The 23,023-nt window shown below is 36.8% G+C and overlaps 1 protein-coding gene across 1 annotated transcript in view; it reads left to right on the top strand.

Moving 5' to 3' along the window:
* NBEA (neurobeachin) overlaps nt 1–23,023 on the top strand; it is a 657,479-nt gene that overhangs the window by 574,863 nt on the left and 59,593 nt on the right. Inside the window, exon 46 of the mRNA XM_063101747.1 lies at nt 7,662–7,781. Within this exon, the coding sequence (XP_062957817.1) occupies nt 7,662–7,781 (120 nt within the window). The remainder of the gene's footprint in view (nt 1–7,661; nt 7,782–23,023) is intronic.

The following is a 23,023-nucleotide window of genomic DNA, read 5'->3' as shown; positions in this document are numbered from 1 at the left end:
GTATTTCTACCTGAACATCTCATAATACATAAATAAATACCATTTTAAAAACTGAACTCCTCATCTCCCTCATGAACCTGCTGTGGTTCCTTCTGTTTTTCCTATCTAAATAAATGGCATGAGCATTCATCCAGTTGTCTGATCTAGAAACTGGGGAGCTTCCCTAGAAATTTTCTGTATTTTACCAACCCCTTTTATCCAATCAGATATCCATAGGTTCTACCAACTAAATATCTCTACTATCTCTCTATAACTCTGGTACTTTCTTAGTTTAGGTTCCCATTATTTCTCATCTACATTATTGCAAAAGCACTTAACAAATCTCTTTGCCTTTAGTCTTCCCTTCTCCAGTCTAGCTTAGTTGACAACAGTTACTGGAGTCAGATGGTCTGATTTTTTTTTTTTTTTAACTATAAGAGACAGAGGAGTACTGCAGAATGATAAATCAAATCTCTTTATCAATATGGCAGTGATGTTTTCTGCCCTTATCAGGATATACGTCAGACCATTCTGTTGTACGAGGCTGATAAGCCTCAGAAACACACTAGTAAAGCGGCATACATGAAAATACATCTCCTTGTTTCAAGAATATTTCTTCCCTAAGCCTAAACAACAGCTTTAGTTTGGAGGTTTTCCTCTAGCATTCTCTCCGTTATGGGGACAAACTGAACTTACTACAAAAATGTAGTGTGATTATGTTTTAAGTAACTTGTAAACCACCAATAAGTGACATACTACAAATAATTATTTGTTGTTAAAAAAAAAAAAAAAGTTCATCACAATTATGATTCAATTAAGTTGAACACAAATTTTACATCTTTCATAATCCTACACCAGCATAAGAAGTTAAGGAAGTTTAGATTAACTAGTATATTGAGAAAACAAACCCAAATCTTATTCTAAAAAATAAACTCAGTAATGACAAACTAAAGACATAAAATTATGATTTCTTTTTTAAGCCAAAGTTATTAAATCAGTCTAATTTGTCAAAGATTCACTTTAAGTATGTAAACTTGGGTTCTTTTATAAAAATGTTTCTGAGCTAGAAGTTTCTTAAGAAGTATTTTTTTTAACTCCAGCACTTTTAAAATACTTGTTTATTTTCTGTTAATTTTGAGAATATTATATTTATTTCAGTGCAGATTTGTCACTATAAACCAATCAGAAGAGAGCATCTTCAGTTTATGGGTGGCAATAATTAGTACCCTCTAGAAGTAGGAAAATCCTTCACACTCACAACAAAGGTAAAAACTTTCTGAATTACAGACACACAGACACATAGAGAGCTTACAGCTTCTATCCTGAAGTTTCAGCCACAGATAAAACTAAACACAGAAACACAAAAATTTAGCACTCAAGATCTCAAAGAGCTGGTTTCATTTTCGATGGACATAAATTATATTATTAATTGATTTGAGCTCACAAATAGGCAAACAGAGAAGAAAAGAAAAAGGCTAATAAATTAGATTCTCTGATCACCATAAAAGCAAATTCCCAGTTATTACTGCCACTAGTGGGAAATGACTTATTAGCTGTGCATAAACCAGAAACAAACAAACCAGTAGAGAGAGTAAAATTAAAAACCTAGAGGAAAAGAGTGTCAGTAATGTTAAAGTTCTGTTTGCTGCTTAGGGTTCACACTGAAAGCCAAGAGAGGATGTACCTGGGTTTATGTGACCCATGAGATATACTTCTTAAGTGACACAGTCTACTTAGCTTCATCAGGGTATTCCATGTGGAACTCTCAGAGGGAGTTCCAAAACTATTAGAGAAGGAAACTTTTAGAAGACATTGGAAGCAGAGCTTTTCACCCTGTGAGGCCTTTTCATACCACCTAGTTTTTACCAAAGACAACCATTGCCTTAGTGAGCCACCGCCATGGGGGCATAAAACACCTCTCTCAGGTATTCTAGGATGTAAAAAAGAGGCAGGAACCATTTCTGAAAAAAACATGATCAACTGGGTTGTTCTAAGATTTAAAGGAGAGTATATGTGTGATAGTATTTTGAAATAAAGTGGTATTTGATGGTTTTTATGTAATCAAATTAGTCCTGAGCCAGATTTACAAGACTTATTCAAATGAGAGTCCACAAAAATACTTGATCTCAGCAGCCTGATTTAAGTTAACCCTCTTCTATCCCTAATAAGCTAAACACATTCTCAAATCATAAATCGTGATTCCTCTTTAAATTTATTTATTATTCCAGTGAAATTAAATACAAACTTGAGTCTATGCAAGGGTAGGTAGAATATCCTACACATATTTATCTGACACATGCCCTCCTAGTATTGTCTCTAGCAGTGCTGCACAACAGAATACAATGCAAACCATTTATGCAATTTAAAATTTCTATTAGCCGCATTTAAAAGTTAAAAAAGAGGTGATATTAATTTTAATAAATATATTTGTTAACACAATATATCCAAAATATTATCATTTCAACAGGTAACTGATATAAAAATTATTGAGACGCTTTACATTTTTTTTTGTGATACTAAGTCTCTGAAATCCGGAATGTGTTTTATATTTATAATACATGTCAATTTGAACTAGCCACATTTCAAGTGCTCAGTAGTCACATGTGGCTACTGTATTGGACAGAACAGATCTATAGGGCTGCTTTTATGGGAACTCATTTAGCCAAACATCTTATGTTGTGCTGTTATAAAGAGAAGTATCCTGGTCTAATAGCTTAGTCAGTGTTTAACTTAATGGCCCAGGGAATTGTGATTTTCTCACTCCCATCCCACGGAGTTTATGAAGTAGAAAATGCATTAAAATTCTTATCACTAAGAATTTGTTCATAAAAATAAAATGCAGATTAAAATAAGTATCTGTCCTTAACCTTTCAAGTCTTTTAGGCCTAAAGCCATTATACTCATTATTAGTTTCAATTAATGTACTTAGTATGACAATGATAATAATTGCTTAAAAATCCTATTTAACTATATACTTCATTACTTTAAGTTAAAAATATTATTTATTTTAGACAAACTACCAATGAAATCACTTGCCTAAATTGCAAGACTCTGAAAAGACTATTTACTTGGTAGCTGCCATTGGGCAAATGATTAATAAATTATTAAAGCAGAGTTTGGAGTTTCTTCAGATATTCACTAATATAAAAGGACACATTTTACTTAGAATGTTTTCACTTGAAGTCTTACTCTGGACATATAACGTCCTCAGAGAAGTGATGAACTCTTACTAACCATTTCCTCAATAACCTGTTCACCTTCCCAATTCAGTTTATTCAGCCCTCCTATTTAAAACTCATTTGTCAAACATTTAATCATAATTCTTAGGAAGTTAAATAGGTTGTGTAAACAGAAGTTAATTTATAAATATGCTATTTAGAATTTGGAACTTTCTTTATAAATGATGGGCTGTTTTGAAAGCTTACCTAAGAGCCTCTTTAAACCATAATATATTTTTCAAAGTAAGTATTTGTTGTAAAATATAAGTAGAAGCACTTTTGCAAGTGTTGTAATAAACACTAAAAGATAAAGCTACTGAATGAAATATTGTCATGTTTATCTCGAATACCAATGCTTAAGGATAATGCATATTTACTTAGAGGAAACTGAGGAATACTTGCTAAGAACCTGGTGCATAGTAGGTACATAGGTTAGTTGATAGAGACTTTTGGAAGATTCTGGAAGATACTTTTGCATTCTTTCAAAAGAAAGGGGAAAAAATAAACTTCTGGAGGTAGACAAAGGCTGGTAGAAATAATGGTTCCCCATTTCCTAGAATGTGACCTTGAATTTTCTCAGATGTAAAAGGGGAATAATTATGCCTACTCTGAAGGATGATGATTGAGTTTACTGAGATGATACAGTGCCTAGCACAGATGGGTGCTCAGTAACCGTCAGTTTCCTCCCTTTGGTCTTTATCATGCTTCGTATTGCTTCAAATATTCTTCTTTTCCTTGTTATAGTTATGTCCCATGCACTACTTACCTATGGTGGGGTTCATTTTTGGCTTTTAAATGGAATTAAAAGAAGAAAACTACCATGGGAGAGGGATTTAAGAAAAGACTTCTATGAGATGACTAAGCAAAAGTCATGTAAAGCAGAAGAATAAAGGAATCGGGTAAAGAGAAGAGGGAGCAGGGAAACAGCGTTAGGTTGTCCAGGATGGAATCAATTGATCTGTAATCAATGAACAGCAGGACGGGTCGTTATTTCCTTGGAGGGAATAAAGGTGATGATAGAACACAGCAGGACAGGTACTTCCCAGTGCAGGCCAGGTGAGTTCGGTTTTCCACCACTGAAAAAGGGTTGGAAGATAGGAAGTGGCCTCGAGGTGGATGTGATTACAAGAAAGTCTTCCATCAGCCAGTTATATTGCAATACCTAACCTGAAGTTTTTAAAGCCCAACGAGTATCAGTATTTTAATTTCTGAAATTGCTGTTTAATATTTACTTATCTGTACATCTTATCTCCCAAGCCAAAAGCTTTTCTACTATAACGATTAAGTATCTACTATGTTAATGTATACATAGAAAATCGTTAAATTGACATGTATTTGGCAAATAAATATAAAAGCTCCTTAAGCTTAATGTAACACTTAATTCTCTATGTTAGTCAGGCTTGAGTCATATGAAAAAGAAAGGCCTTGCACTGTGCGTTGAAGGTAGTAGGGAAACACATGGAAAAAAGTAGTCTCCACGGTAATCAGAGCTTGAAAGATCAATACTCACTTATAAACAAATAGGTTATCAATTTCTATTACTACTCTACCACTGTAGCAGCTGGAGGCCTTCAGGAATAATGAGAATATATTTCAGTAATGTAGTATGTGACTCGAAACCCCTAAAACTGTTGTTAATCAGATCTTTTTGAAAGCTACTTAAAATAGTGAAATGTGGAATTCTTCAGTACTCTCTGTTTTGGGGTGCCCCTAGATTCATAAACATTGTTACCAGAAATAAAAATAATTACTCAATCTAAGAGTTCTTTTCACTATGCCCATTAGTGCTATTCTTGGCATGTCTTTGTTAAGAAAGGATTTTATAATTTAGGTTGGGGTAGAGATCAGCTTTTAGTGTCTCATGATAAGAAGTAAGGCTTTGCATGTGTAAATAGATCTCCACTCACATCTGCTCAATAGGTTAAAAAACATACAGACAAGTCTGATCCCTCTAAATTAATCCCTGCCTTCTACCTCCAATAATAAATAAATGCCTTACATCAGCATCCTGGAATAATGAAGTGGGTTGTGAAGATACAACATTTTGGTCAAACTTCTACTAGTAGCTAAAAACTGAACAGAAAAACTGTTATCTTACTCTCACCCTCCCATAGCCGTATCTCCCAACAGTACCTTGTATATTTAGGTGTGGTCAATAAATATTTATTAAACACTAACTATACACCAAGTGCTGTGCTTGGTGCTGGGGACACAGAGATGCGTAAGACCTAAGAAACTAAGAGTCTGGCCAGGGAGTCTAATGAACTAGCAGTTTGGTGGGGAGTCCAGCAATAAGTACTTGGCACAGTGTATAAAGCTGGTAGTCATTTTTATAACTCTGTGTCAGGTAAGATATGTCAAGCTTTCTCTATATTATTTAATTTTATTTAATTCCCATAATTACGCCAAGGTATTGTCATTCCCAGTGTACATAGGGGAAAGAATGGAGACACAGTTACTTGACAGTTTCTTAATGTTAAGTAACTTGCTCAAGATAGATAAATAGTTCCAACAGGATTCAAACTTAGACTTGTCTTAGTTCATTCAATTTACCATTGCTACTTCTAGAATTTTTATATCCTCATTTTAATTAATTTAGTGATCTAATATACTGCATTCATTACCTTATTTTTAATAGTGAAATAAAAGTCTGCAAAGCAAATTAATTAGTGAAAGAAATCTCATAAAATTTTTATTCCTAACTTAATTCTGGTGACATCTATTTGTCTTTTATATCACTTAAAATCTTAAACAGCAATATGGGCTTCTTGGATGCATATCTGATTTGGGGTGAATCAATAATGCCCCCCACCTACATATTGTTATAGTATTTTTAATCTTATCTCTTTCCTCACATCTTTCTCTCATTCAACACTGAACATGAAATATTGGCAATACATTACAAACTTATAAAATTGATGACATCTAGCCACACTAAATTTCAGGAAGATATTAAGAGATGAGTATTTGCAGCTGTTGTCCAACAGCCAAGCCTTAAGGCTAGTGGCAAGAAGGCAAGTTTAAAGGGACAAAGTAATCATGTAATGCATATAAAATATGAACAGAGACTACATGAACAGAGACTACAGAAATTAAAGAAAAAAGACTAAGATGCTTAGGAAAATATCATGTAGATTTCTTAGCATTATTGAACCTGGGAATGACACATCATTAAGAGAGAAGAATTAAAGCATGTAATATGTGTCTATCTTTGCTATACTTCTAGTTAACTAAGAAATCCTTAGTAAGAATGAATGTTATTTAATCCTTTTAAATTTGGAAGCATCAAAAACAGTGCCTTCCTCCCAACAAAAGAATTGCATAAAAAGCATTAAAATTAGGTGAGTTAGGAGTTGTGATACAAGTTGTTCCTAGGTCTCTGCTTTGAGAACAGGTACTAGATGACAGACGTATGTTATAAGGTAACAGTCACAGGATCTAAGAAGGACTAGAGTTTATCTAGTCTCATTTGCACTTACTTTATTCCAGTCCTTCATTCAATAGATTGTATATTGAACAACTTCTGTGTACCAGGAGTTGTTCTAAGTGTTGGAGATAAAACAGAGAATAAGATGGATATGGAACCTGCTCATACTGGGAAATGTAGACAAGTTCACAGTCAATTACAAAATGGTGTGACAAGTACTTTGATGCCATTTGAGGGAACATGTTGCCATTTGAGCATACTGGAGTGCCTTGGTAAATCAAGGAAAATCTTTCAGGACAAAACGACATCTTGGCTTCGACTTAAAAGATAAGAAGACCTTAGCCAAATAAAGATAGTGAGGGAAAGGAATAAGTTCGTACCAGGCAGAGGGAATGTTACACACAAAGGACAAGAGATGAGAGGAGTGTGGCAAGACCTTAGAATGTAATGAAGAGCATATGTTGAGAGGTAAGAGTTAAGCAGGTTCTGGACCATTTAGCCTCTTGTAAACCAAAGTAAGTAGTTTAGACTTTCTCCTAAGAGCTTTGATGGGCTGCTTTTGAAGGATTTTAAGCAGGGATTTACATTTTAAAAAGATCCTCAGACCATAATTTGGTACTAGTACTTCAGTAGCCTTTCACAGGTAGTCTAAGTTAGACATTCCTTACCTAATTCCACACTGCAGTGACAGTGTCAGTAAGTATGTGCTTAATTATTAGAAAGAAAATCTGAATTATGAATTGACAGTAATGCAAAAAAATTTACCATAAAATCATAGAGCACTAGAACCCCATCACGTTATAGATCAGAAGACCGAAGCTCAAGAAGCAAAATGACCTGTGAATGTTGCAGAGCAGGAGGTGCTGTAGCAGCCCAGCCAGGCCAGACTTGTCCCTGCTCACCCATGGTGTGGGCATCTTTCCAGGACCCTGCACTGCTTCCATCTCTAGAAGGTTTCACAGAGAGTCATATTTTACAAAGGAACAAGGGCACTTGTGTTTAGAATGATCAAGTTCCTGATTCTGTTTTTTGTTTAGGAACCTTTCACAACCTTCTTCCTCAATGCAAATGATGGAAAGTTTGACCATCCAGATCGAACCTTCTCGTCAGTTGCAAGGTCTTGGAGGACTAGTCAGAGAGATACTTCTGATGTAAAGGTAGGCTCTTTTATTTGTTGATATTAATTGAATTTCAAAATATGTTAAAATTTTGATTTTTTAAATTTAAGAGGATGTAAGGACATTTTATATTGCAGCTTTGTTTCATCGTATTAAAATTATGTGATATATCTAACCTTAAAATAATTTTGAGCATCACAGAAAATGATTCAGGATTCTTTTATATTCTTTTATATTACTCAGTTAAGGTGTTTTTGTTATTTCAAAAAAATTCTATCTAATTTAGATCGAATAATCAGTAGATGGAAAGAAAAGCCCATAAATTGCCTTTCCTGCTGTTAACTCAATATTTGGCCCATTCCATAAAACACAGCAGGAATTGGATTTGACCTTAATGTGTCATATTGTTATAGCTTGCCCAGCTTTGGGTTTGCGTAGCCTGGGGCAATTAATAAAGCATTAATGACAAGACCCATTTAAAATGTAGGCTTTCTGTACAGGCTAAGCTTTTACTTGCCTGTGCCTGGGGATGCTACGTAACAATACACGTTAGATTAAACCAGCACACGCACAATATCCAGGAACAGCCGAGAGCAGAGTAATTCTACAGTTGGTACTACTTACCTATTGTTAAATACAAAGATTTGTTATTCATTTATAGGGCTCTGGTTTAAAAAAGAAAAAGATTGTATTCAAAACAATAAAATGTGTTTGTTTTTTCATTTTTCTTATTTTTTTCCTAATAACGTTACATGATCAGGTTACTGCATAGGTAAATGTGTTTCTTATTTGAAGCCCTTTTTCTTCAAGGCAAATTTTTTCCCATCACTGTCACTCATTATAAAAATGTTATGGTATCATTCCATTTAGGGTCATTTAATCCAACGAAGTGCAGTGAGTTAAAGTCAAAATCGTCATTTACGTATTTATGCTTCCCTATTACTAAACATGTATGAAAGACAATTACAGTGTTACTGAACTATAAGAAAATTGGATTAATACAAGTTTTGTTTAGTTCTTTTCCAAAGCAGAAGACAAAGGAAATGAAGCTCAGTAGAGTATAGTATATCTGAGTATTTTATTTGTTGCTATCAAAGTTCACATAAATGAATATTAATTTATACGTACAACATATTCACATCTGGAAAAAAGTAAGATAATTTAACATGTATCTTTTCTATATTAAACTCTGAAGGCCCACATTTGTCTCCTAACTGTCTTATATATAACTTTACTGAGGAATTAAACTCTCAAATACCCATAATCCATCATTTAAACTGATTTGCTACCAATGAAGTAACGGAAGGATTCTGTTTCTTATTTAACAGCATTTTGAGAATTAATACAAAAACTGGTAGTCCATAGCCTCTCATTGAACAATAGTATCTAGAATTAGCACAATGTTCATAAAAAGCACTTAAATATTTTATGTTAATAAAATATTCCTATCTGTAATGAAGACTTCTTATTATATTTAGGATTATTAGTATCTTAAGTCAGAGCCATATCCATATTATATCTAAGTATTTCAATTGAAGTGCCTGCTGACTATTACTTGACATTATCACAAAAAAGAATATTGGTTTTTCAACTTAATTCAAAGATCCATGCTCCCATGCCCACACACATACACAGGGGTTAGTCATTCTAGTTTGTGTATGTAGATACAGTTTTAGACTTTACTTTCTATCCTGAGAACCTCATTGATGCTTTAGACCACCAGATATCTCACCAAGTTACAGTCTCTGATGACCAGCCAGGCTTTTTCCTCTAAATTCTCCCAGCAGTTTTCCTTTCTGAACTATTTCAGAAACGTTTACGTTTCGTCAATAATTGTGTTCCTTGGGCTCCTGAGGTCACATCTCAGGGATGAAGCCAGTGTGGCTATCAGCAACATGGGGATTTTTTGGTTATATCCTCAAGTAGCCAGACTGAACAAAAACATGTACCTTTTCCCCCCCAAGACTTAATTAATGTGAAGCTCATTTCCCAGCTTGACATGACACAGATCACTCATTTTCAGTTCTCTCCAACCACGACCACCTCCCATATCATATGATAATATGGCTTGAATACTTTGCCATGTAGACCTACCCCTTTCTTTTTAAAGGCTGTGCACAGTATACTTATACAGTAATCTATTTATACACTCTCCTGTTGATGGAGAGTTTGTCTTTCTCGCTGGCTGTTACTTTTAAACACAAGGCTGCATTGAGTACCCATGCATAGACAGCTTGATGAACTTTGTGTAGTATGTAAAGGGTAATCCCTGTTAATGGGACTGGTAGTTTAAAGGCTACTTACATCTTTAATTTTTTAAGATATTGCCAAATTATCATCCCCAAAGATGACAATTTGCTCCCTCAGCAGTGAACAAAGGCACCTCCTTCCCCATTCCCTCATCATCACTATTGTAACAAACAGTGGAACTTTTGCAAATCTGGTAAGTGAAAAATGGAGTTGTCTTTGTTTTGGTTTGCATTAATTTGAATGAAGTTGAGCATTTTTATTGACCTGTGAACTGACTCATCTCTTTTGCCCATTTTTCAGTTGGGTCATATGTGTTTTCTTATTAATTTGAAAAAGATCTTTGAAATTGCAGCAAGTTGTGTTTCAAGTATGGTTTCTCAGTCTTTCAGTTTTGTTATGTTTCAGTTGTGTTTGGGGGAATAGCCAAATATATCCATCTTTCCCTTTACAGAATCAGAATTTGGGATCCTCATGACCAGAATATTAGAGAAAAGTTAAATGTTTTTGGTAATAACTATTGGTAATTTGAGAATTTTCTAAATTCATGATTAAATACAGTTGGTTCTCTGTATTCATGATTCAACCAACTGTGGATAGAAAATACATTATTTGAAAAAAAATTATAATAATACAACAATAAAAAATACAAATTGAAAAATACAATATAACAGCTATTTGCATAGCGTTTGCATTGTTTTACATATTATAAGTAATTTAGAGATGATTTAAAGTAGATGAGAGGATGTGGGTAGGTAATATGCAAATACTACGCCATTCTATATCAGGGAGTTGAGCATCCGAGAATTTTGGTATCAGCAGAGATCCTGGAACCAATCCCCTGCAGATACCATGAGGTGACTGTATTTTTCCCCTTCTAAAAGAATACCCAATTTAGCAGGGAGGAATATATTTCTAAGAGTAGAAATCATTTTACTAACTGTTAAAACTTAAGCTTTTGATTTCTATTGCTAAGCTGTTAAAATACAGCATTTGATATATTTTTCAGGAAATGTGTTTCCATTTTCGGAGAAGAAAAGTATCTCTGAAATATCTACTAACTTAGAGAATCACATAAGAGAGAACTAGAATGCAGTGGATGGTTTTATTCTGTCTCTCTCTATTAACGTCAGCCTCTTCCTGTACTAATGAATGCAAGCTGGGAAGGAAGAGTGCTGCTGAAGTGACCTCTCAGGAGAGAGAGGTCTGTGGAGTTGAGTCAGACCAGTTAGTTTTTGCTTTATTTATTTTCTTTTATTTCTCTCCCCTAGCGTAGTCTTGGTAACAATGACATTCAACTTACTGAAATTCTTACACTAATTTTCCTTAATGCCTTCAGAAGTTGTTATATTACTTTTTGAATAGCTATGTAGATGTCAGAGAAGGTAGCTATGACAAAATGTCATTAAGGTGACATAGTTTAAATTAATACAGTTAATGGAGGCGCTCACCACTGACTCATTGACCCATTATGAGCTCTTGTGGAATTAATGAATGCCAGGGCATCAATCTTTTGAAGAAAAGGAAGAAAAGAGTTGGCAGCTTTAAAACCTTGCAGTGAATTATATTAGAAAAGTGAAAACGTCTGGGTTGGATTTGATTTCACTAGGAAGCCATAAAATGGTATGCTCTCTCAGCAAAAATATATTAAACCAAAATGTCAGATTTGATGCAATAGGTATACAATTATGATAGTGTTAATAGTGGTCTTCTATCATTCTAAGACATACTTTCAAGTCCAATTTCTCAGCAGCTTGAACTTGTCATAAGCTTATAAATTAGAAATTGTGTTTGAGGATATTTTCTTATTTTTGACAGAATACATATAATACCATTAACTGTACCGTGGGGGTTTAGTATAGCTGTTAAAATAAACTAGAAATCACATTTACAGTCACAAAATGCCTGTTGTAATATTCATTTTGCCATTTCCTTAATAATATTTGTTGTCTTTCTGCACTGTTTTTCATTTAGAAAATATTAAACTACTTGGACTTGTTCCTTAAAGAGAAGCTGATTAACAGAAATCTGTCAATGGGAAGACAGTAAGCAGAACAGCAGTTGTCTTAAATAGGCTAGCGAGTGTCTAACGCAGGAGCACACTTACTAGTTTTAATAGTAGAACCCATTCTTTTTAATAATACTTAGTTCTCAAACATGCTCTTTTGCTGGTTATTTGGTACAGTCCTCAAAACAGTCCTATAAGGTATCATTACCTTATAGTTTAAAGGAGGTTCACAGATATTAAGTGACTTGCCTAAGTTCACACTTAGGCAAATAAAGAGGAAGCCAGAACTAGCACTGAGTTCATTCAGTTATTTCCAGTGCTTTATCCAGTGGTTGGTATTGCTGCTTCAGTTCTACATGATCATATAATCATATCCAGCCACTTCAACTATTTTGGAGTAATTGACCAGTCAAGTTATACTTTAGTCATTAAAAACACCCCAGAACTTAATAGCTTAAACAAATAATAATAACGATTTATTTCCTCACTGTTCTACAGTTGGAGCAGGACTCAGCAGGTATAGCTTGTCTCTGATCCGTGTGGGATCAGCTGGAGTGGCCCATGTGGGTCTGGGGGATTCAGAATGACTCCACTCACATGGCACTTTAGCAAGGATGGCTAGAATAGCTGAGGGCTGGCTAGTGCTGTCTTTACTTGGTCATTCTGGAAAGATCGCCATACTTTTTTCATGGTGGCTGGTTACCAAGAGGATAAAAAAATGGGAACTAAAAGGCCATTTACTTCCCAGTCTCAGAAGTCACATAGTGTTACCTCCACAGCATTCTATTGGTCAAAGCAAGTCACGGGGCCAAGCCCAGATTAAGCAATAGACACCATTCTACCTCCTGGTGACATGAGCAGCAAAGTCACATCTCGAAAGGACATGGAGGTTACAGGGATTGTTGTGGCCATCTTTGGAAATAATCTACCATAGTCCTCTCTCCGGTCACAATTCACATTCCTTCTCCATGTAGAATGTACTCAACTCGTTCCCCACAAGTGTCATCCCAATATTTTTGTATCAGTCTCAAAATATAGTGTCTTGTGATCTGCATCAGGTCGAGATACAGATAAAGCACAGCAATTCCTAATTCAGAGACCTGGGAACTAAGAATGCAAGTTTTCTGTCCCATGAACACTCAGCATACGTAGGCAAGACAGAAACAGGTAAACCTCAGTAGACGCTTGGTTCAAAAAGGGGAGACTGTGGAAGGTATGTAACAGTCACTGGTTCATTGCGATTCTGAAATCCAGCCAGGCACATGTTGCCAGTTGCTTGGATTGCAGGGGCAGGGACTTTCCATGGGTAGGGCCCAGTTCCACTATCTGGGCATAGCCTCTAATTCATTGTTCTCCGTGGCTTAGTTAAGTCCTCTGGGACCTTGGCTTTGCCCTCAAAATCATTCTTTTGCATTTGAAATAGCCCCTAGGCTGGCTGGTTACTCAGTTGGTTTGAGTGTGGTGCTGATAACACCAAGGTCGAGGCTTAGATCCCTGTACCAGTCAGCCACCAAAAAGAGAAAAAAGAAAGAAATAGCCCTTGTTTACAGCTGAGTAGCTTTCTCTGAGTGCTTCCTGATCACAGAAAGGTGGGGCCAAGGCCTCTTCTGACCAAATTGGTACCGCACCTTAAAAAATTTGTGGCCTTTCTGTGTATCAGATTATAGTTCACTATTAGAAAAAACTCATATTCACAAATCCTTTTGAGACAGGATCCTCTCTGCTTCGGGCTGTGAATTAGGATGTTGTTTATAATGCCCTTAAGGTTGTTAAAATCTCTTTAATTGAGCAAATCCCTTTGTGTAGCTGAGCAGGTCTATAAAATACTACCTTAAATTTTGCTGAGCTCTTATAAAGGTGTTTTACAACCACACCCTTGATTTGAGCCTTACCCTGTGGCTATGTTTTATTTGCAGCACCTTGGAATTGATCTTGTCCTCAACCTATTATTTTGAGAATTTTTTCCATGTGAAGAGATTGTCCTAGGCCCTTATATTTTTCAAAATTCTGCTTTAAAACTGAAGTTTCTTCCCTAGCTCATGTCTTCTCTTGCAATACCTTATCTGTACACCATTAAAAGAAACCACTGGTTACTCTAAGAATTCTGCCTGGAAACCTCTCTAGCCAGAAGCACAAGTTCACTACATACTTTTTCTGTCTTTGAAATTATTGCAGGAGACAATCTTGTTAGGTTTTAAACACTGCATAACAGGTTTCTTGTCTCCTGCTTCCAGTAACAACTTCCTTGCTGATCTTCAGACCCCAGGGACAATCTCCTCTCCACCCTTCCAGGTTCGGCTTGCTGCCTCATCCCAAAGCCAGGTCCTATGTTTTTATTTCTTCAGTACTCCACTTCAAGGCTTTCATTTCTGTTTCAGTTATTTACTGCTGTGTAACTAATCACCCCAATACTTACAGGCATAGAACAACAGCAACTATTTGTTGGCAATTATAGTCAGAGTTAAGGCTCAACAAGGACAGTTCATCCCTGTGCCTCATGGTGACAGCTGGGACGGCTTGGCTGGGCCTGAGAACCAAAGTGGCTCTGCTCACATGTCTTGTGTCTCCTCAGGTGGCTGCAACAGATAGTGACAGTCTAGGAAGGTCCGTCTCACACGATTTCTCTAGCAAGGTAGCCACATTATTCTGTGTAGTAGCTGGCTTCTAAGAGGACGAAAACTGAAGCTCCAAGGCCTCCAAGTGTCTTGCTTCTCATTCTGTGTGGAAACAAGCCAGCCCATGTTCAGAGAGGGGAAACAGACTGCGTCTTTATGGGAGGAGTGGTAAAGTGAAATGCCACAGGGCTCGTGGGATGGAAGGGAGTGTTATAGCCAACTGTGAGAAAACTCTGCAAGTTACCAATTTTTTTTTTTTTAAATTTTATTTTCTTGATATACATTGTGGCTGATTATTGCTTCCCATCACCAAAACCTCCCTCCCTTCTCCCTCCCCCCTCCCCCCCAACAATGTCCTTTCTGTTTGCTTGTCGTATCAACTTCAAGTAATTGTGGTTGTTATATCTTCTCCCCCCCCCCCCGGTTTTGTGTGTGTGTGTGTGTGTGTGTGTGTGTGTGTGTGTGTGTGTGTGAATTTATATATTAATTTTTACCTCCCACCAATAAGTGAGAACATGTGGTATTTCTATTTCTCTTTCTGTGCCTGACTTGTTTCACTTAATATAATTCTCTCGAGGTCCATCCATGTTGTTGCAAATGGCAGTATTTCATTCGTTTTTATAGCTGAGTAGTATTCCATTGTGTAGATGTACCACATTTTCCGTATCCACTCATCTGATGATGGACATTTGGGCTGGTTCCAACTCTTGGCTATTGTAAAGAGTGCTGCGATGAACATTGGGGAACAGGTATACCTTCGACTTGATGATTTCCATTCCTCTGGGTATATTCCCAACAGTGGGATAGCTGGGTCGTATGGTAGATCTATTTGCAGTTGTTTGAGGAATCTCCATACCATTTTCCATAGAGGCTGCACCATTTTGCAGTCCCACCAACAATGTATGAGAGTTCCTTTTTCTCCGCAACCTCGCCAGCATTTATCGTTCAGAGTCTTTTGGATTTTAGCCATCCTAACTGGGGTTAGGTGGTATCTCAGTGTGGTTTTGATTTGCATTTCCCAAATGCTGAGTGATGTTGAGCATTTTTTCATATGTCTGTTGGCCATTTGTATATCTTCCTTAGAGAAATGCCTACTTAGCTCTTTTGCCCATTTTTTAATTGGGTTGCTTGTTTTCTTCTTGTAAAGTTGTTTGAGTTCCTTATATATTCTGGATATTAATCCTTTGTCAGATGTATATTTTGCAAATATTTTCTCCCACTCTGTTGGTTGTCTTTTAACTCTGTTAATTGTTTCTTTTGCTGTGCAGAAGCTTTTTAGTTTGATATAATCCCATTTGTTTATTTTTCCTTTGGTTGCCCGTGCTTTTTGGGTCGTGTTCATGAAGTCTGTGCCCAGTCCTATTTCCTGAAGTGTTTCTCCTATGTTTTCTTTAAGAAGTTTTATTGTTTCAGGGTGTATATTTAAATCCTTAATCCATTTTGAGTTGATTTTAGTATACAGTGAGAGGTATGGATCTAGTTTCATTCTCCTGCATATGGATATCCAGTTATCCCAGCACCATTTGCTGAAGAGGCAGTCCCTTCCCCAGTGAATAGGCTTGGTGCCTTTGTCAAAGATCAGATGGCAGTAAGTGTGTGGGTTGATTTCTGGATTCTCTATTCTATTCCATTGGTCAGTGTGTCTGTTTTTATGCCAGTACCATACTGTTTTGGTTATTATAGCTTTGTAGTATAGCTTAAAGTCCGGTAGTGTTATGCCTCCAGCTTTATTTTTTTTGCTCAGCATTGCTTTGGCTATGCGTGGTCTTTTATTGTTCCATATAAATGACTGGATAGTTTTTTCCATTTCTGAGAAAAATGTCTTCGGAATTTTGATGGGGATTGCATTGAATTTGTATATCACTTTGGGTAGTATGGACATTTTCACTATGTTGATTCTTCCAATCCAAGAGCATGGGATATCTTTCCATCTTCTTGTATCCTCTCTAATTTCTCTCAGCAGTGGCTTGTAATTCTCATTATAGAGATTTTTCACCTCTTTGGTTAACTCAATTCCTAAGTATTTTATTTTTTTGGTAGCTATTGTAAATGGGCAAGCTTAAAACCTCTACAAAAAAACTGCTGGAATTGATAAATGATTTCAGCACAGTAGCAGGATACAAAATCAACACACAAAAATCAGTAGCATTTCTTTTCTCCAATAGTGAACATGCAGAAGGAGAAATCAAGAAAGCAAGTTACCAGTTTTAAAAAATTGCAAGTTCCAATTTGGTTTATACCATTCTGTTCAATCTGATTATGCAAATAACTTATAAAAATATGTCTGATTAACCTAGGTAACATATAAGTTAGTCCATATATTTGATAAAAACACTTGAATCATCTGAATTGTCTACATAGCTATTCATCCAAACACAAACATCCAAAATGACAGAGATTTTTTACTGACTTACAGGATGCAGTTTGGAACTGGGTAACCTCAGCAGTAATATTTTTAATCTGCATCCTAAAATAACTGATAGAGCGAATAGCTTCTAAAATATATTTTATGTAGAGCGATGGAATGTGCTGTTTTATACACAGTACTTCATTTAATCCTTGCATCTCCCTTATGAGTTTATTGCTGTCATCATCACCAATTGGCATATCAAGAAGCTGATTTTTTTTTTTTTCCAAAACATGCCCAAGCTAGCAAGAAGTCCGGACTAAAACTCAGATCTATTTGATCTTGATGCACATAATGCAGCACTTCCCTGGTAGAAGCAGGGACAATCCCAAAGCTGCTGCCTGCCCAGCCTCCCCCTTATCTTCAACTAACTGGTAGCCAGGAGTTTCATCTGCTTTAATAAATGCGGTTTGAAAATCAGGGCTTTCAATATTTTTATCAATATTTCATGCCTGAAGTTCAGGATATAGTAAACATATAGTAATACTTGATTCATTTTTAATTTCACAAATATTTATGGAGTATGTATTATATGTCATGCACATTCTTAGCAAGTGAGTGGTGACAAGTGAACAAGATAGACAAGTCCCTGCTGTCATGGGATTGTCATTATAGTGAGATGTGCAAGCATAAGTAAATAAAAAAGGAAAATAATAATTGCTGTCAGAAAATTAAAACAGAACAAAGTCATATAGAATGAGTGGATTGCTACTTTAAAAGGCAGAATAGAGAATGTAAAAGAAGGGACCCTGGATTTAAAATGTCTAGATTTGAATCCTGGCCTCAGCTCCTGTTTGCAGTGTCACCATTACTAGATTACTCCCCCTCTTTGCCTCACTGTTCATGTCTATAAAGTGGGAACAGTGAGAACATCTACCTCATGAAGGTTTTATGAAGATTAAGAAAATACATGTAAAGCACATAGAACAGTGTCAGGACGTGGCGAGACTCAACCACTCTTGCCAGCTGTGGCGACCAGAGGTCACATTTAAGTTGACTCCTGGTCTTGGAGCACAGGCAGAGTGATTGCTATGTCCTCACACATCACCATCGCACATAATCTCAGAGATGAAACTCTCTTACTCTTTGGGGGTATTTTTGTTTTTTTCTTTTGTCAATATACAATGTGGTTGATTATTGTGGCCCATTTCCGAAACTTTCCTCCCTCTTCCCTCTCCCCCCTCCCTCCCAACAACCTCATATCTGTTCACTTATCCTGTCAACTTAAAGGAATTGTGATTGTTGTGTCTTCTTCCCTCCCCCTGCAGTTTATTTGTGTATTTATTTATTTATTTCTAGCTCCAGCAAATAAGTGAGAACATGTGATATTTCTCTTTCTGTGCCTGACTCGTTTCACTTAATATAATTCTCTCAAGGTCCATCCATGTTGTTGCAAATGGCAGTATTTCATTCGTTTTTACAGCTGAGTAGTATTCCATTGTGTAGATATATCACATTTTGTCGGGTCCACCGCCGGCCGACCCGAACAGCCCTAGCCTCGTTCCTTTCGCTGGGCGAGCAAATGGCCCGGGATTCCTCTTTCCCTTCTGTCCCCTTTGGAAGGAGACTGGGGAAGAGAGGTGAGCACAACCGCCACCCCAAACCAGCCCGGTTAAAGGACACTCAGACTCGGCGGGGGTTCTGTCGAGCAGTTCCGTTTATTATCACACAAGCACTTGCTTTTAAAGGCAAAGGGGGAAGGGAGGTTTTTTTGCATAAACTTATCAGCCTAAAGGTCAAGAGAGCATGCATCCTGTCTCAATGCCTAGCTATTGCAACCTTGAGCGCGGAAGCACGTATTTGGCCAATAAGGGCTAAGGCAAGGTTCCCGCAGACACCCCCACCCTACTTCCTCCTGGCGCGGTCTTGGGCTGCCACATTAATACGCCCTTGTGGGCCCATAATGGCGCCACTTGTAATGTCACTTAAGGTAGCATTAGTTTTTCACTGTACTCCCAGTGCCGCACTCTCCCAAGTGCACCACGGGCTCGGCAAGGTAGCATTAGTTTTTAAGGCCCGACAACATTTTCCATATCTGCTCATCTGATGATGGACATTTGGACTGGTTCCAACTCTTAGCTACTACTGTAAAGAGTACTGCAACAAACATTGGGGAACAGGTGTCCCTTCGACTTGATGGTTTCCATTCCTCTGGGTATATTCCCAGCAGTGGGATAGCTGGGTCATATGGCAGATCTATCTGCAATTGTTTAAGGAATCTCCATACCATTTTCCATAGAGGCTGCACCATTTTGCAGTCCCACCAGCAGTGTATGAGAGTTCCTTTTTCTCCGCAACCTTGCCAGCATTTATCGTTCACAGTCTCTTAGATATTAGCCATCCTAACTGGGGTGAGATGGTATCTCAGTGTGGTTTTGATTTGCATTTCCCAAATGCTGAGTGATGTTGAGCATTTTTTCATATGTCTGTTGGCCATCATATATCTTCCTTTGAGAAATGCCTATTTAGCTCTTTTGCCCATTTTTTAATTGGGTTACTTGTTTTTTTGTTGTAAAGTTGTTTCAGTTCCTTGTATATTCTGAATATTAATCCTTTGTCAGATGTATATTTTGCAAATATTTTCTCCCACTCTGTTGGTTGTCCTTTAACTCTGTTATTCATTTCTTTTGCTGTACAGAAGCTTTTTTGTTTGATATAATCCCATTTGTTTATTTTTTCCTTTGGCTACCTGTGCTTTTGGGGTTGTATTCATGAAGTCTGTGCCCAATCCTCATTCCTAAAGTGTTTCTCCTACGTTTTCTTTAAGAAGTTTTATTGTTTCAGGGTGTATATTTAAATCCTTAATCCATTTTGAGTTGATTTTAGTATATGGTGAAAGGTATGGGTCTAGTTTCATTCTCCTGCATATTGATATCCAGTTATCCCAGCACCATTTGCTGAAGAGGCAGTCTCTTCCCCAGTGTATAAGCTTGGTGCCTTTGTCAAAGATCAGATGGCTATAGGTGTGTGGGTTGATTTCTGGATTCTCTATTCTATTCCATTGATCACTGTGTCTGTTTTTATGCCAGTACCATGCTGTTTTGGTTATTATAGCTTTGTATATAGTTTAAAGTCAGGTAGTGTTATGCCTCCAGCTTTATTTATTTTATTTTATTTATTTATTTTTTTTTTTGCTCAGAAATGCTTTGGCTATGCATGGTCTTTTGTTATTCCATATAAATGTCTGGATAGTTTTTTCCATTTCTGAGAAAAATGCCATTGGAACTTGATGGGGATTGCATTGAATTTGCAAGCTAATCTTTTAGATAATATAAATGTGAATATAAATTATAGACTTATGTTCTACATTTACACGCTAAGTTTGAATAAAAATTGCTATCTGAAACAAGATTTAAAAACCATAGAACTGTGGCACAAAAATTTGCAGCCCCTTCTGCTGCCTCAGCTACTTCTGCCTAGACTTTCTGTGATTTTAGTCTCTTCCTTCCCCTTCAGAAAACCCTGAACTGTCCCCAACTCAAGACTTCAGGTTTAGACTGCTTTAGTCACTGATAACTCTGGTGTTTGGAAACCTCTTAGGGCCTTGCAAATAAGCCATGCTTCAGGAATTTCTTCATATCTGCTTTTAAAATGTCTGTTTAGTGATTGTTTCCACTATTAAAAACCTGGGAGAGTTTCTTCATCCCTTCAAACATCAAGCCTCTAATAGCTTATACCAGCATATTAATTAGCACCCTAATTTATGACCACAATCTGGTCAGCCAGATGAGATGGGGCTAGAAGAACTGTCCTTGCTTACATGGGGTTGTCCTGAAGGCCCTGGTAACACTACCTCTTCCTGTGACTGGTCACAATCAGAGCCTTCTTGAACGTTCCTACTGGAGTACTCTTCTTCTTGCCATTTTACATAATCATCAGGGCAGATCTTTCTTGGCCTCACATTGTTCCCTTTGGTGGAGGCCAGCTTTTAGTGCCCTCTTCTCTAGAGTGCTTAAATTAAAATGAAACGAACCTTGCTTCTGCCACTACTGCTGTTTGGGAAAAATTCTGCTGGCACCTTTACAAGTAACTTTTTCTATATTCAAATTGAACTCTTTTACACTTTTGTACCTTTAAAACATAACGAGAATAAGCAAGATAATATTTTTTAAACTGCAAAATTTCCCCTCAAAAGGTACAGATTTCATTTGAGGGTTCATTAATTTTCTTTTATTCAATCAAGTTCTTCATTGGCTGTTTCCCTCTCTTGAGGCATTCTTCCAAGCATCTGCAAATTCCCCAGAAGATTTCTAGTGATATTAAAATAAACTTATCTGATATATTCAATAGTTTAATATTTAATGAGGACCTGCTGCATGCAAAGTATATAGTACCAAGAGCTATGAGGGATTCAACAAAATATAAACCTCACAAAGTAAGGCTCAATAATAGGCTTTTTCCCAAACTCTTATTAATATGAAATCCTGTTTCTTGTGCCTTTGTGAATCTAATTTAATGGCATTCAGTGAAATCAAATTATAATGGTCAATAGGTTAATAATAACCATGTATTTTATATGACCCTATGCCAAAGGAGAAAATGAAAAATATTATAGAGTGTTAAGATGGTGGAATATAAGTTGAGACTCTTTGGGCTGTTTAAATCAAAACTAAGTCTGTGTTGCTGTATTCATGTGGATATATATCCCTCTCTGTCCTCAAGGAAGCTGATATAGTCTAGTTTTAGAGATCAAACGTGAATACAAATAACTGATGAAAGGTAGAAAGGAAATCGCTGACTTCTGTGAATCTATTACATATAAATCACCCTCAACCCAAGCTACTGCGTGAGCTCACATTCCTTTCCCCCTTTTGAACCCTATGGGATGTTATTGGTACTCACTGTCACATAAAGAATAGGTAATGTGCAAATAGCAGTGGTCTTTGCCTTCTCTGCACCTTTTATGCATTTCCCATGTTTTCTAAAATATGAGAAAGAATAAGAGCAGAAGAAAACTGTATGTCTTAGGTTAATACATTGAAATTGTAAAATAATTATGCATTTCTGATTGAGTTCAGATATATGAGAACAGCAGTGATTCCTTACTTCTGCCTTCTAATCAGTGATCATACACGTTTACCAAATCGCTCCCGCAGTGACTGATGTACACCGCCATGTTTCCCCAGCCGGGAAATCAAGCTCGTTGTGATCATTGCTGGTAGAATATTGCTGACGCACCTTAGACCCTGTCTTATTCTTCAGTTGAGCTGCTTCATTATTGGCAAATGAACATGTTTGTTTACCTTCTAGTTTTTCTTTCAGCCCCTTCTCCATTTCCCCTTTCACGTTTGAGTCATTGAAAATTTACATTAATTTATATTAATTGCATTGGAATTCCCGTTTCCCACACAATTCATTGTGGCCTTGATATCTTGCACATGGTTTATTGTTAACACACATCTGCCTCTCTGTGCAAGCACGCCCGGGCCCACAGCTTTATTTACTCACCTCCTTCTTGCTGACCCTGGCAGCTCTATTGCAGATGAGCCCTCCCTGATAAAGTCCCACAGTATGTCCCCTTACTGTCCACACCTAGCTGTTGCCCTACTCTCTTCCCTGCTGTTCTTGCTGCTGCTGGTTCTCCTTCTCCCCACACTCACATAAATATGCTGGAGAAAATGAACATTTTTAAATTTTTCTTATGGTTTACAATTATCATCATACCCATGGTTAATGATCAGATGCACACAGAGCATTACTACGATAAACATCCGTTTATGCTATAATAGATATATTGGTTTTAGTGAAGAGGAAGCTTTTGTATATGCTTTTCTTATGAAGTTAGGATCCAATATATTTGAAGACCATAGTTTCTGGTGGCTTTAATTTTTTTTATGCATCCCTAGGGAAGACCGCATTGAGATTCGAATTTCAGGTACCGCGCAATCAATATTGATCGTATTACACAAATAAATGTCCTTATGCTTTTCACAGTGTAATTTAGAGTTAGTTTAACCCTCATCTTGATGTTTGAAGAAGGACGGTATACATAAAAACTACAGTG

Source organism: Cynocephalus volans, chromosome 7 (assembly GCF_027409185.1).
Source record: "Cynocephalus volans isolate mCynVol1 chromosome 7, mCynVol1.pri, whole genome shotgun sequence".
NCBI classification, from domain to species: Eukaryota; Metazoa; Chordata; class Mammalia; order Dermoptera; family Cynocephalidae; genus Cynocephalus; species Cynocephalus volans.
Note: the sequence above shows the minus strand (reverse complement) of the source record. Positions and strands in the feature narration are given on the sequence as shown.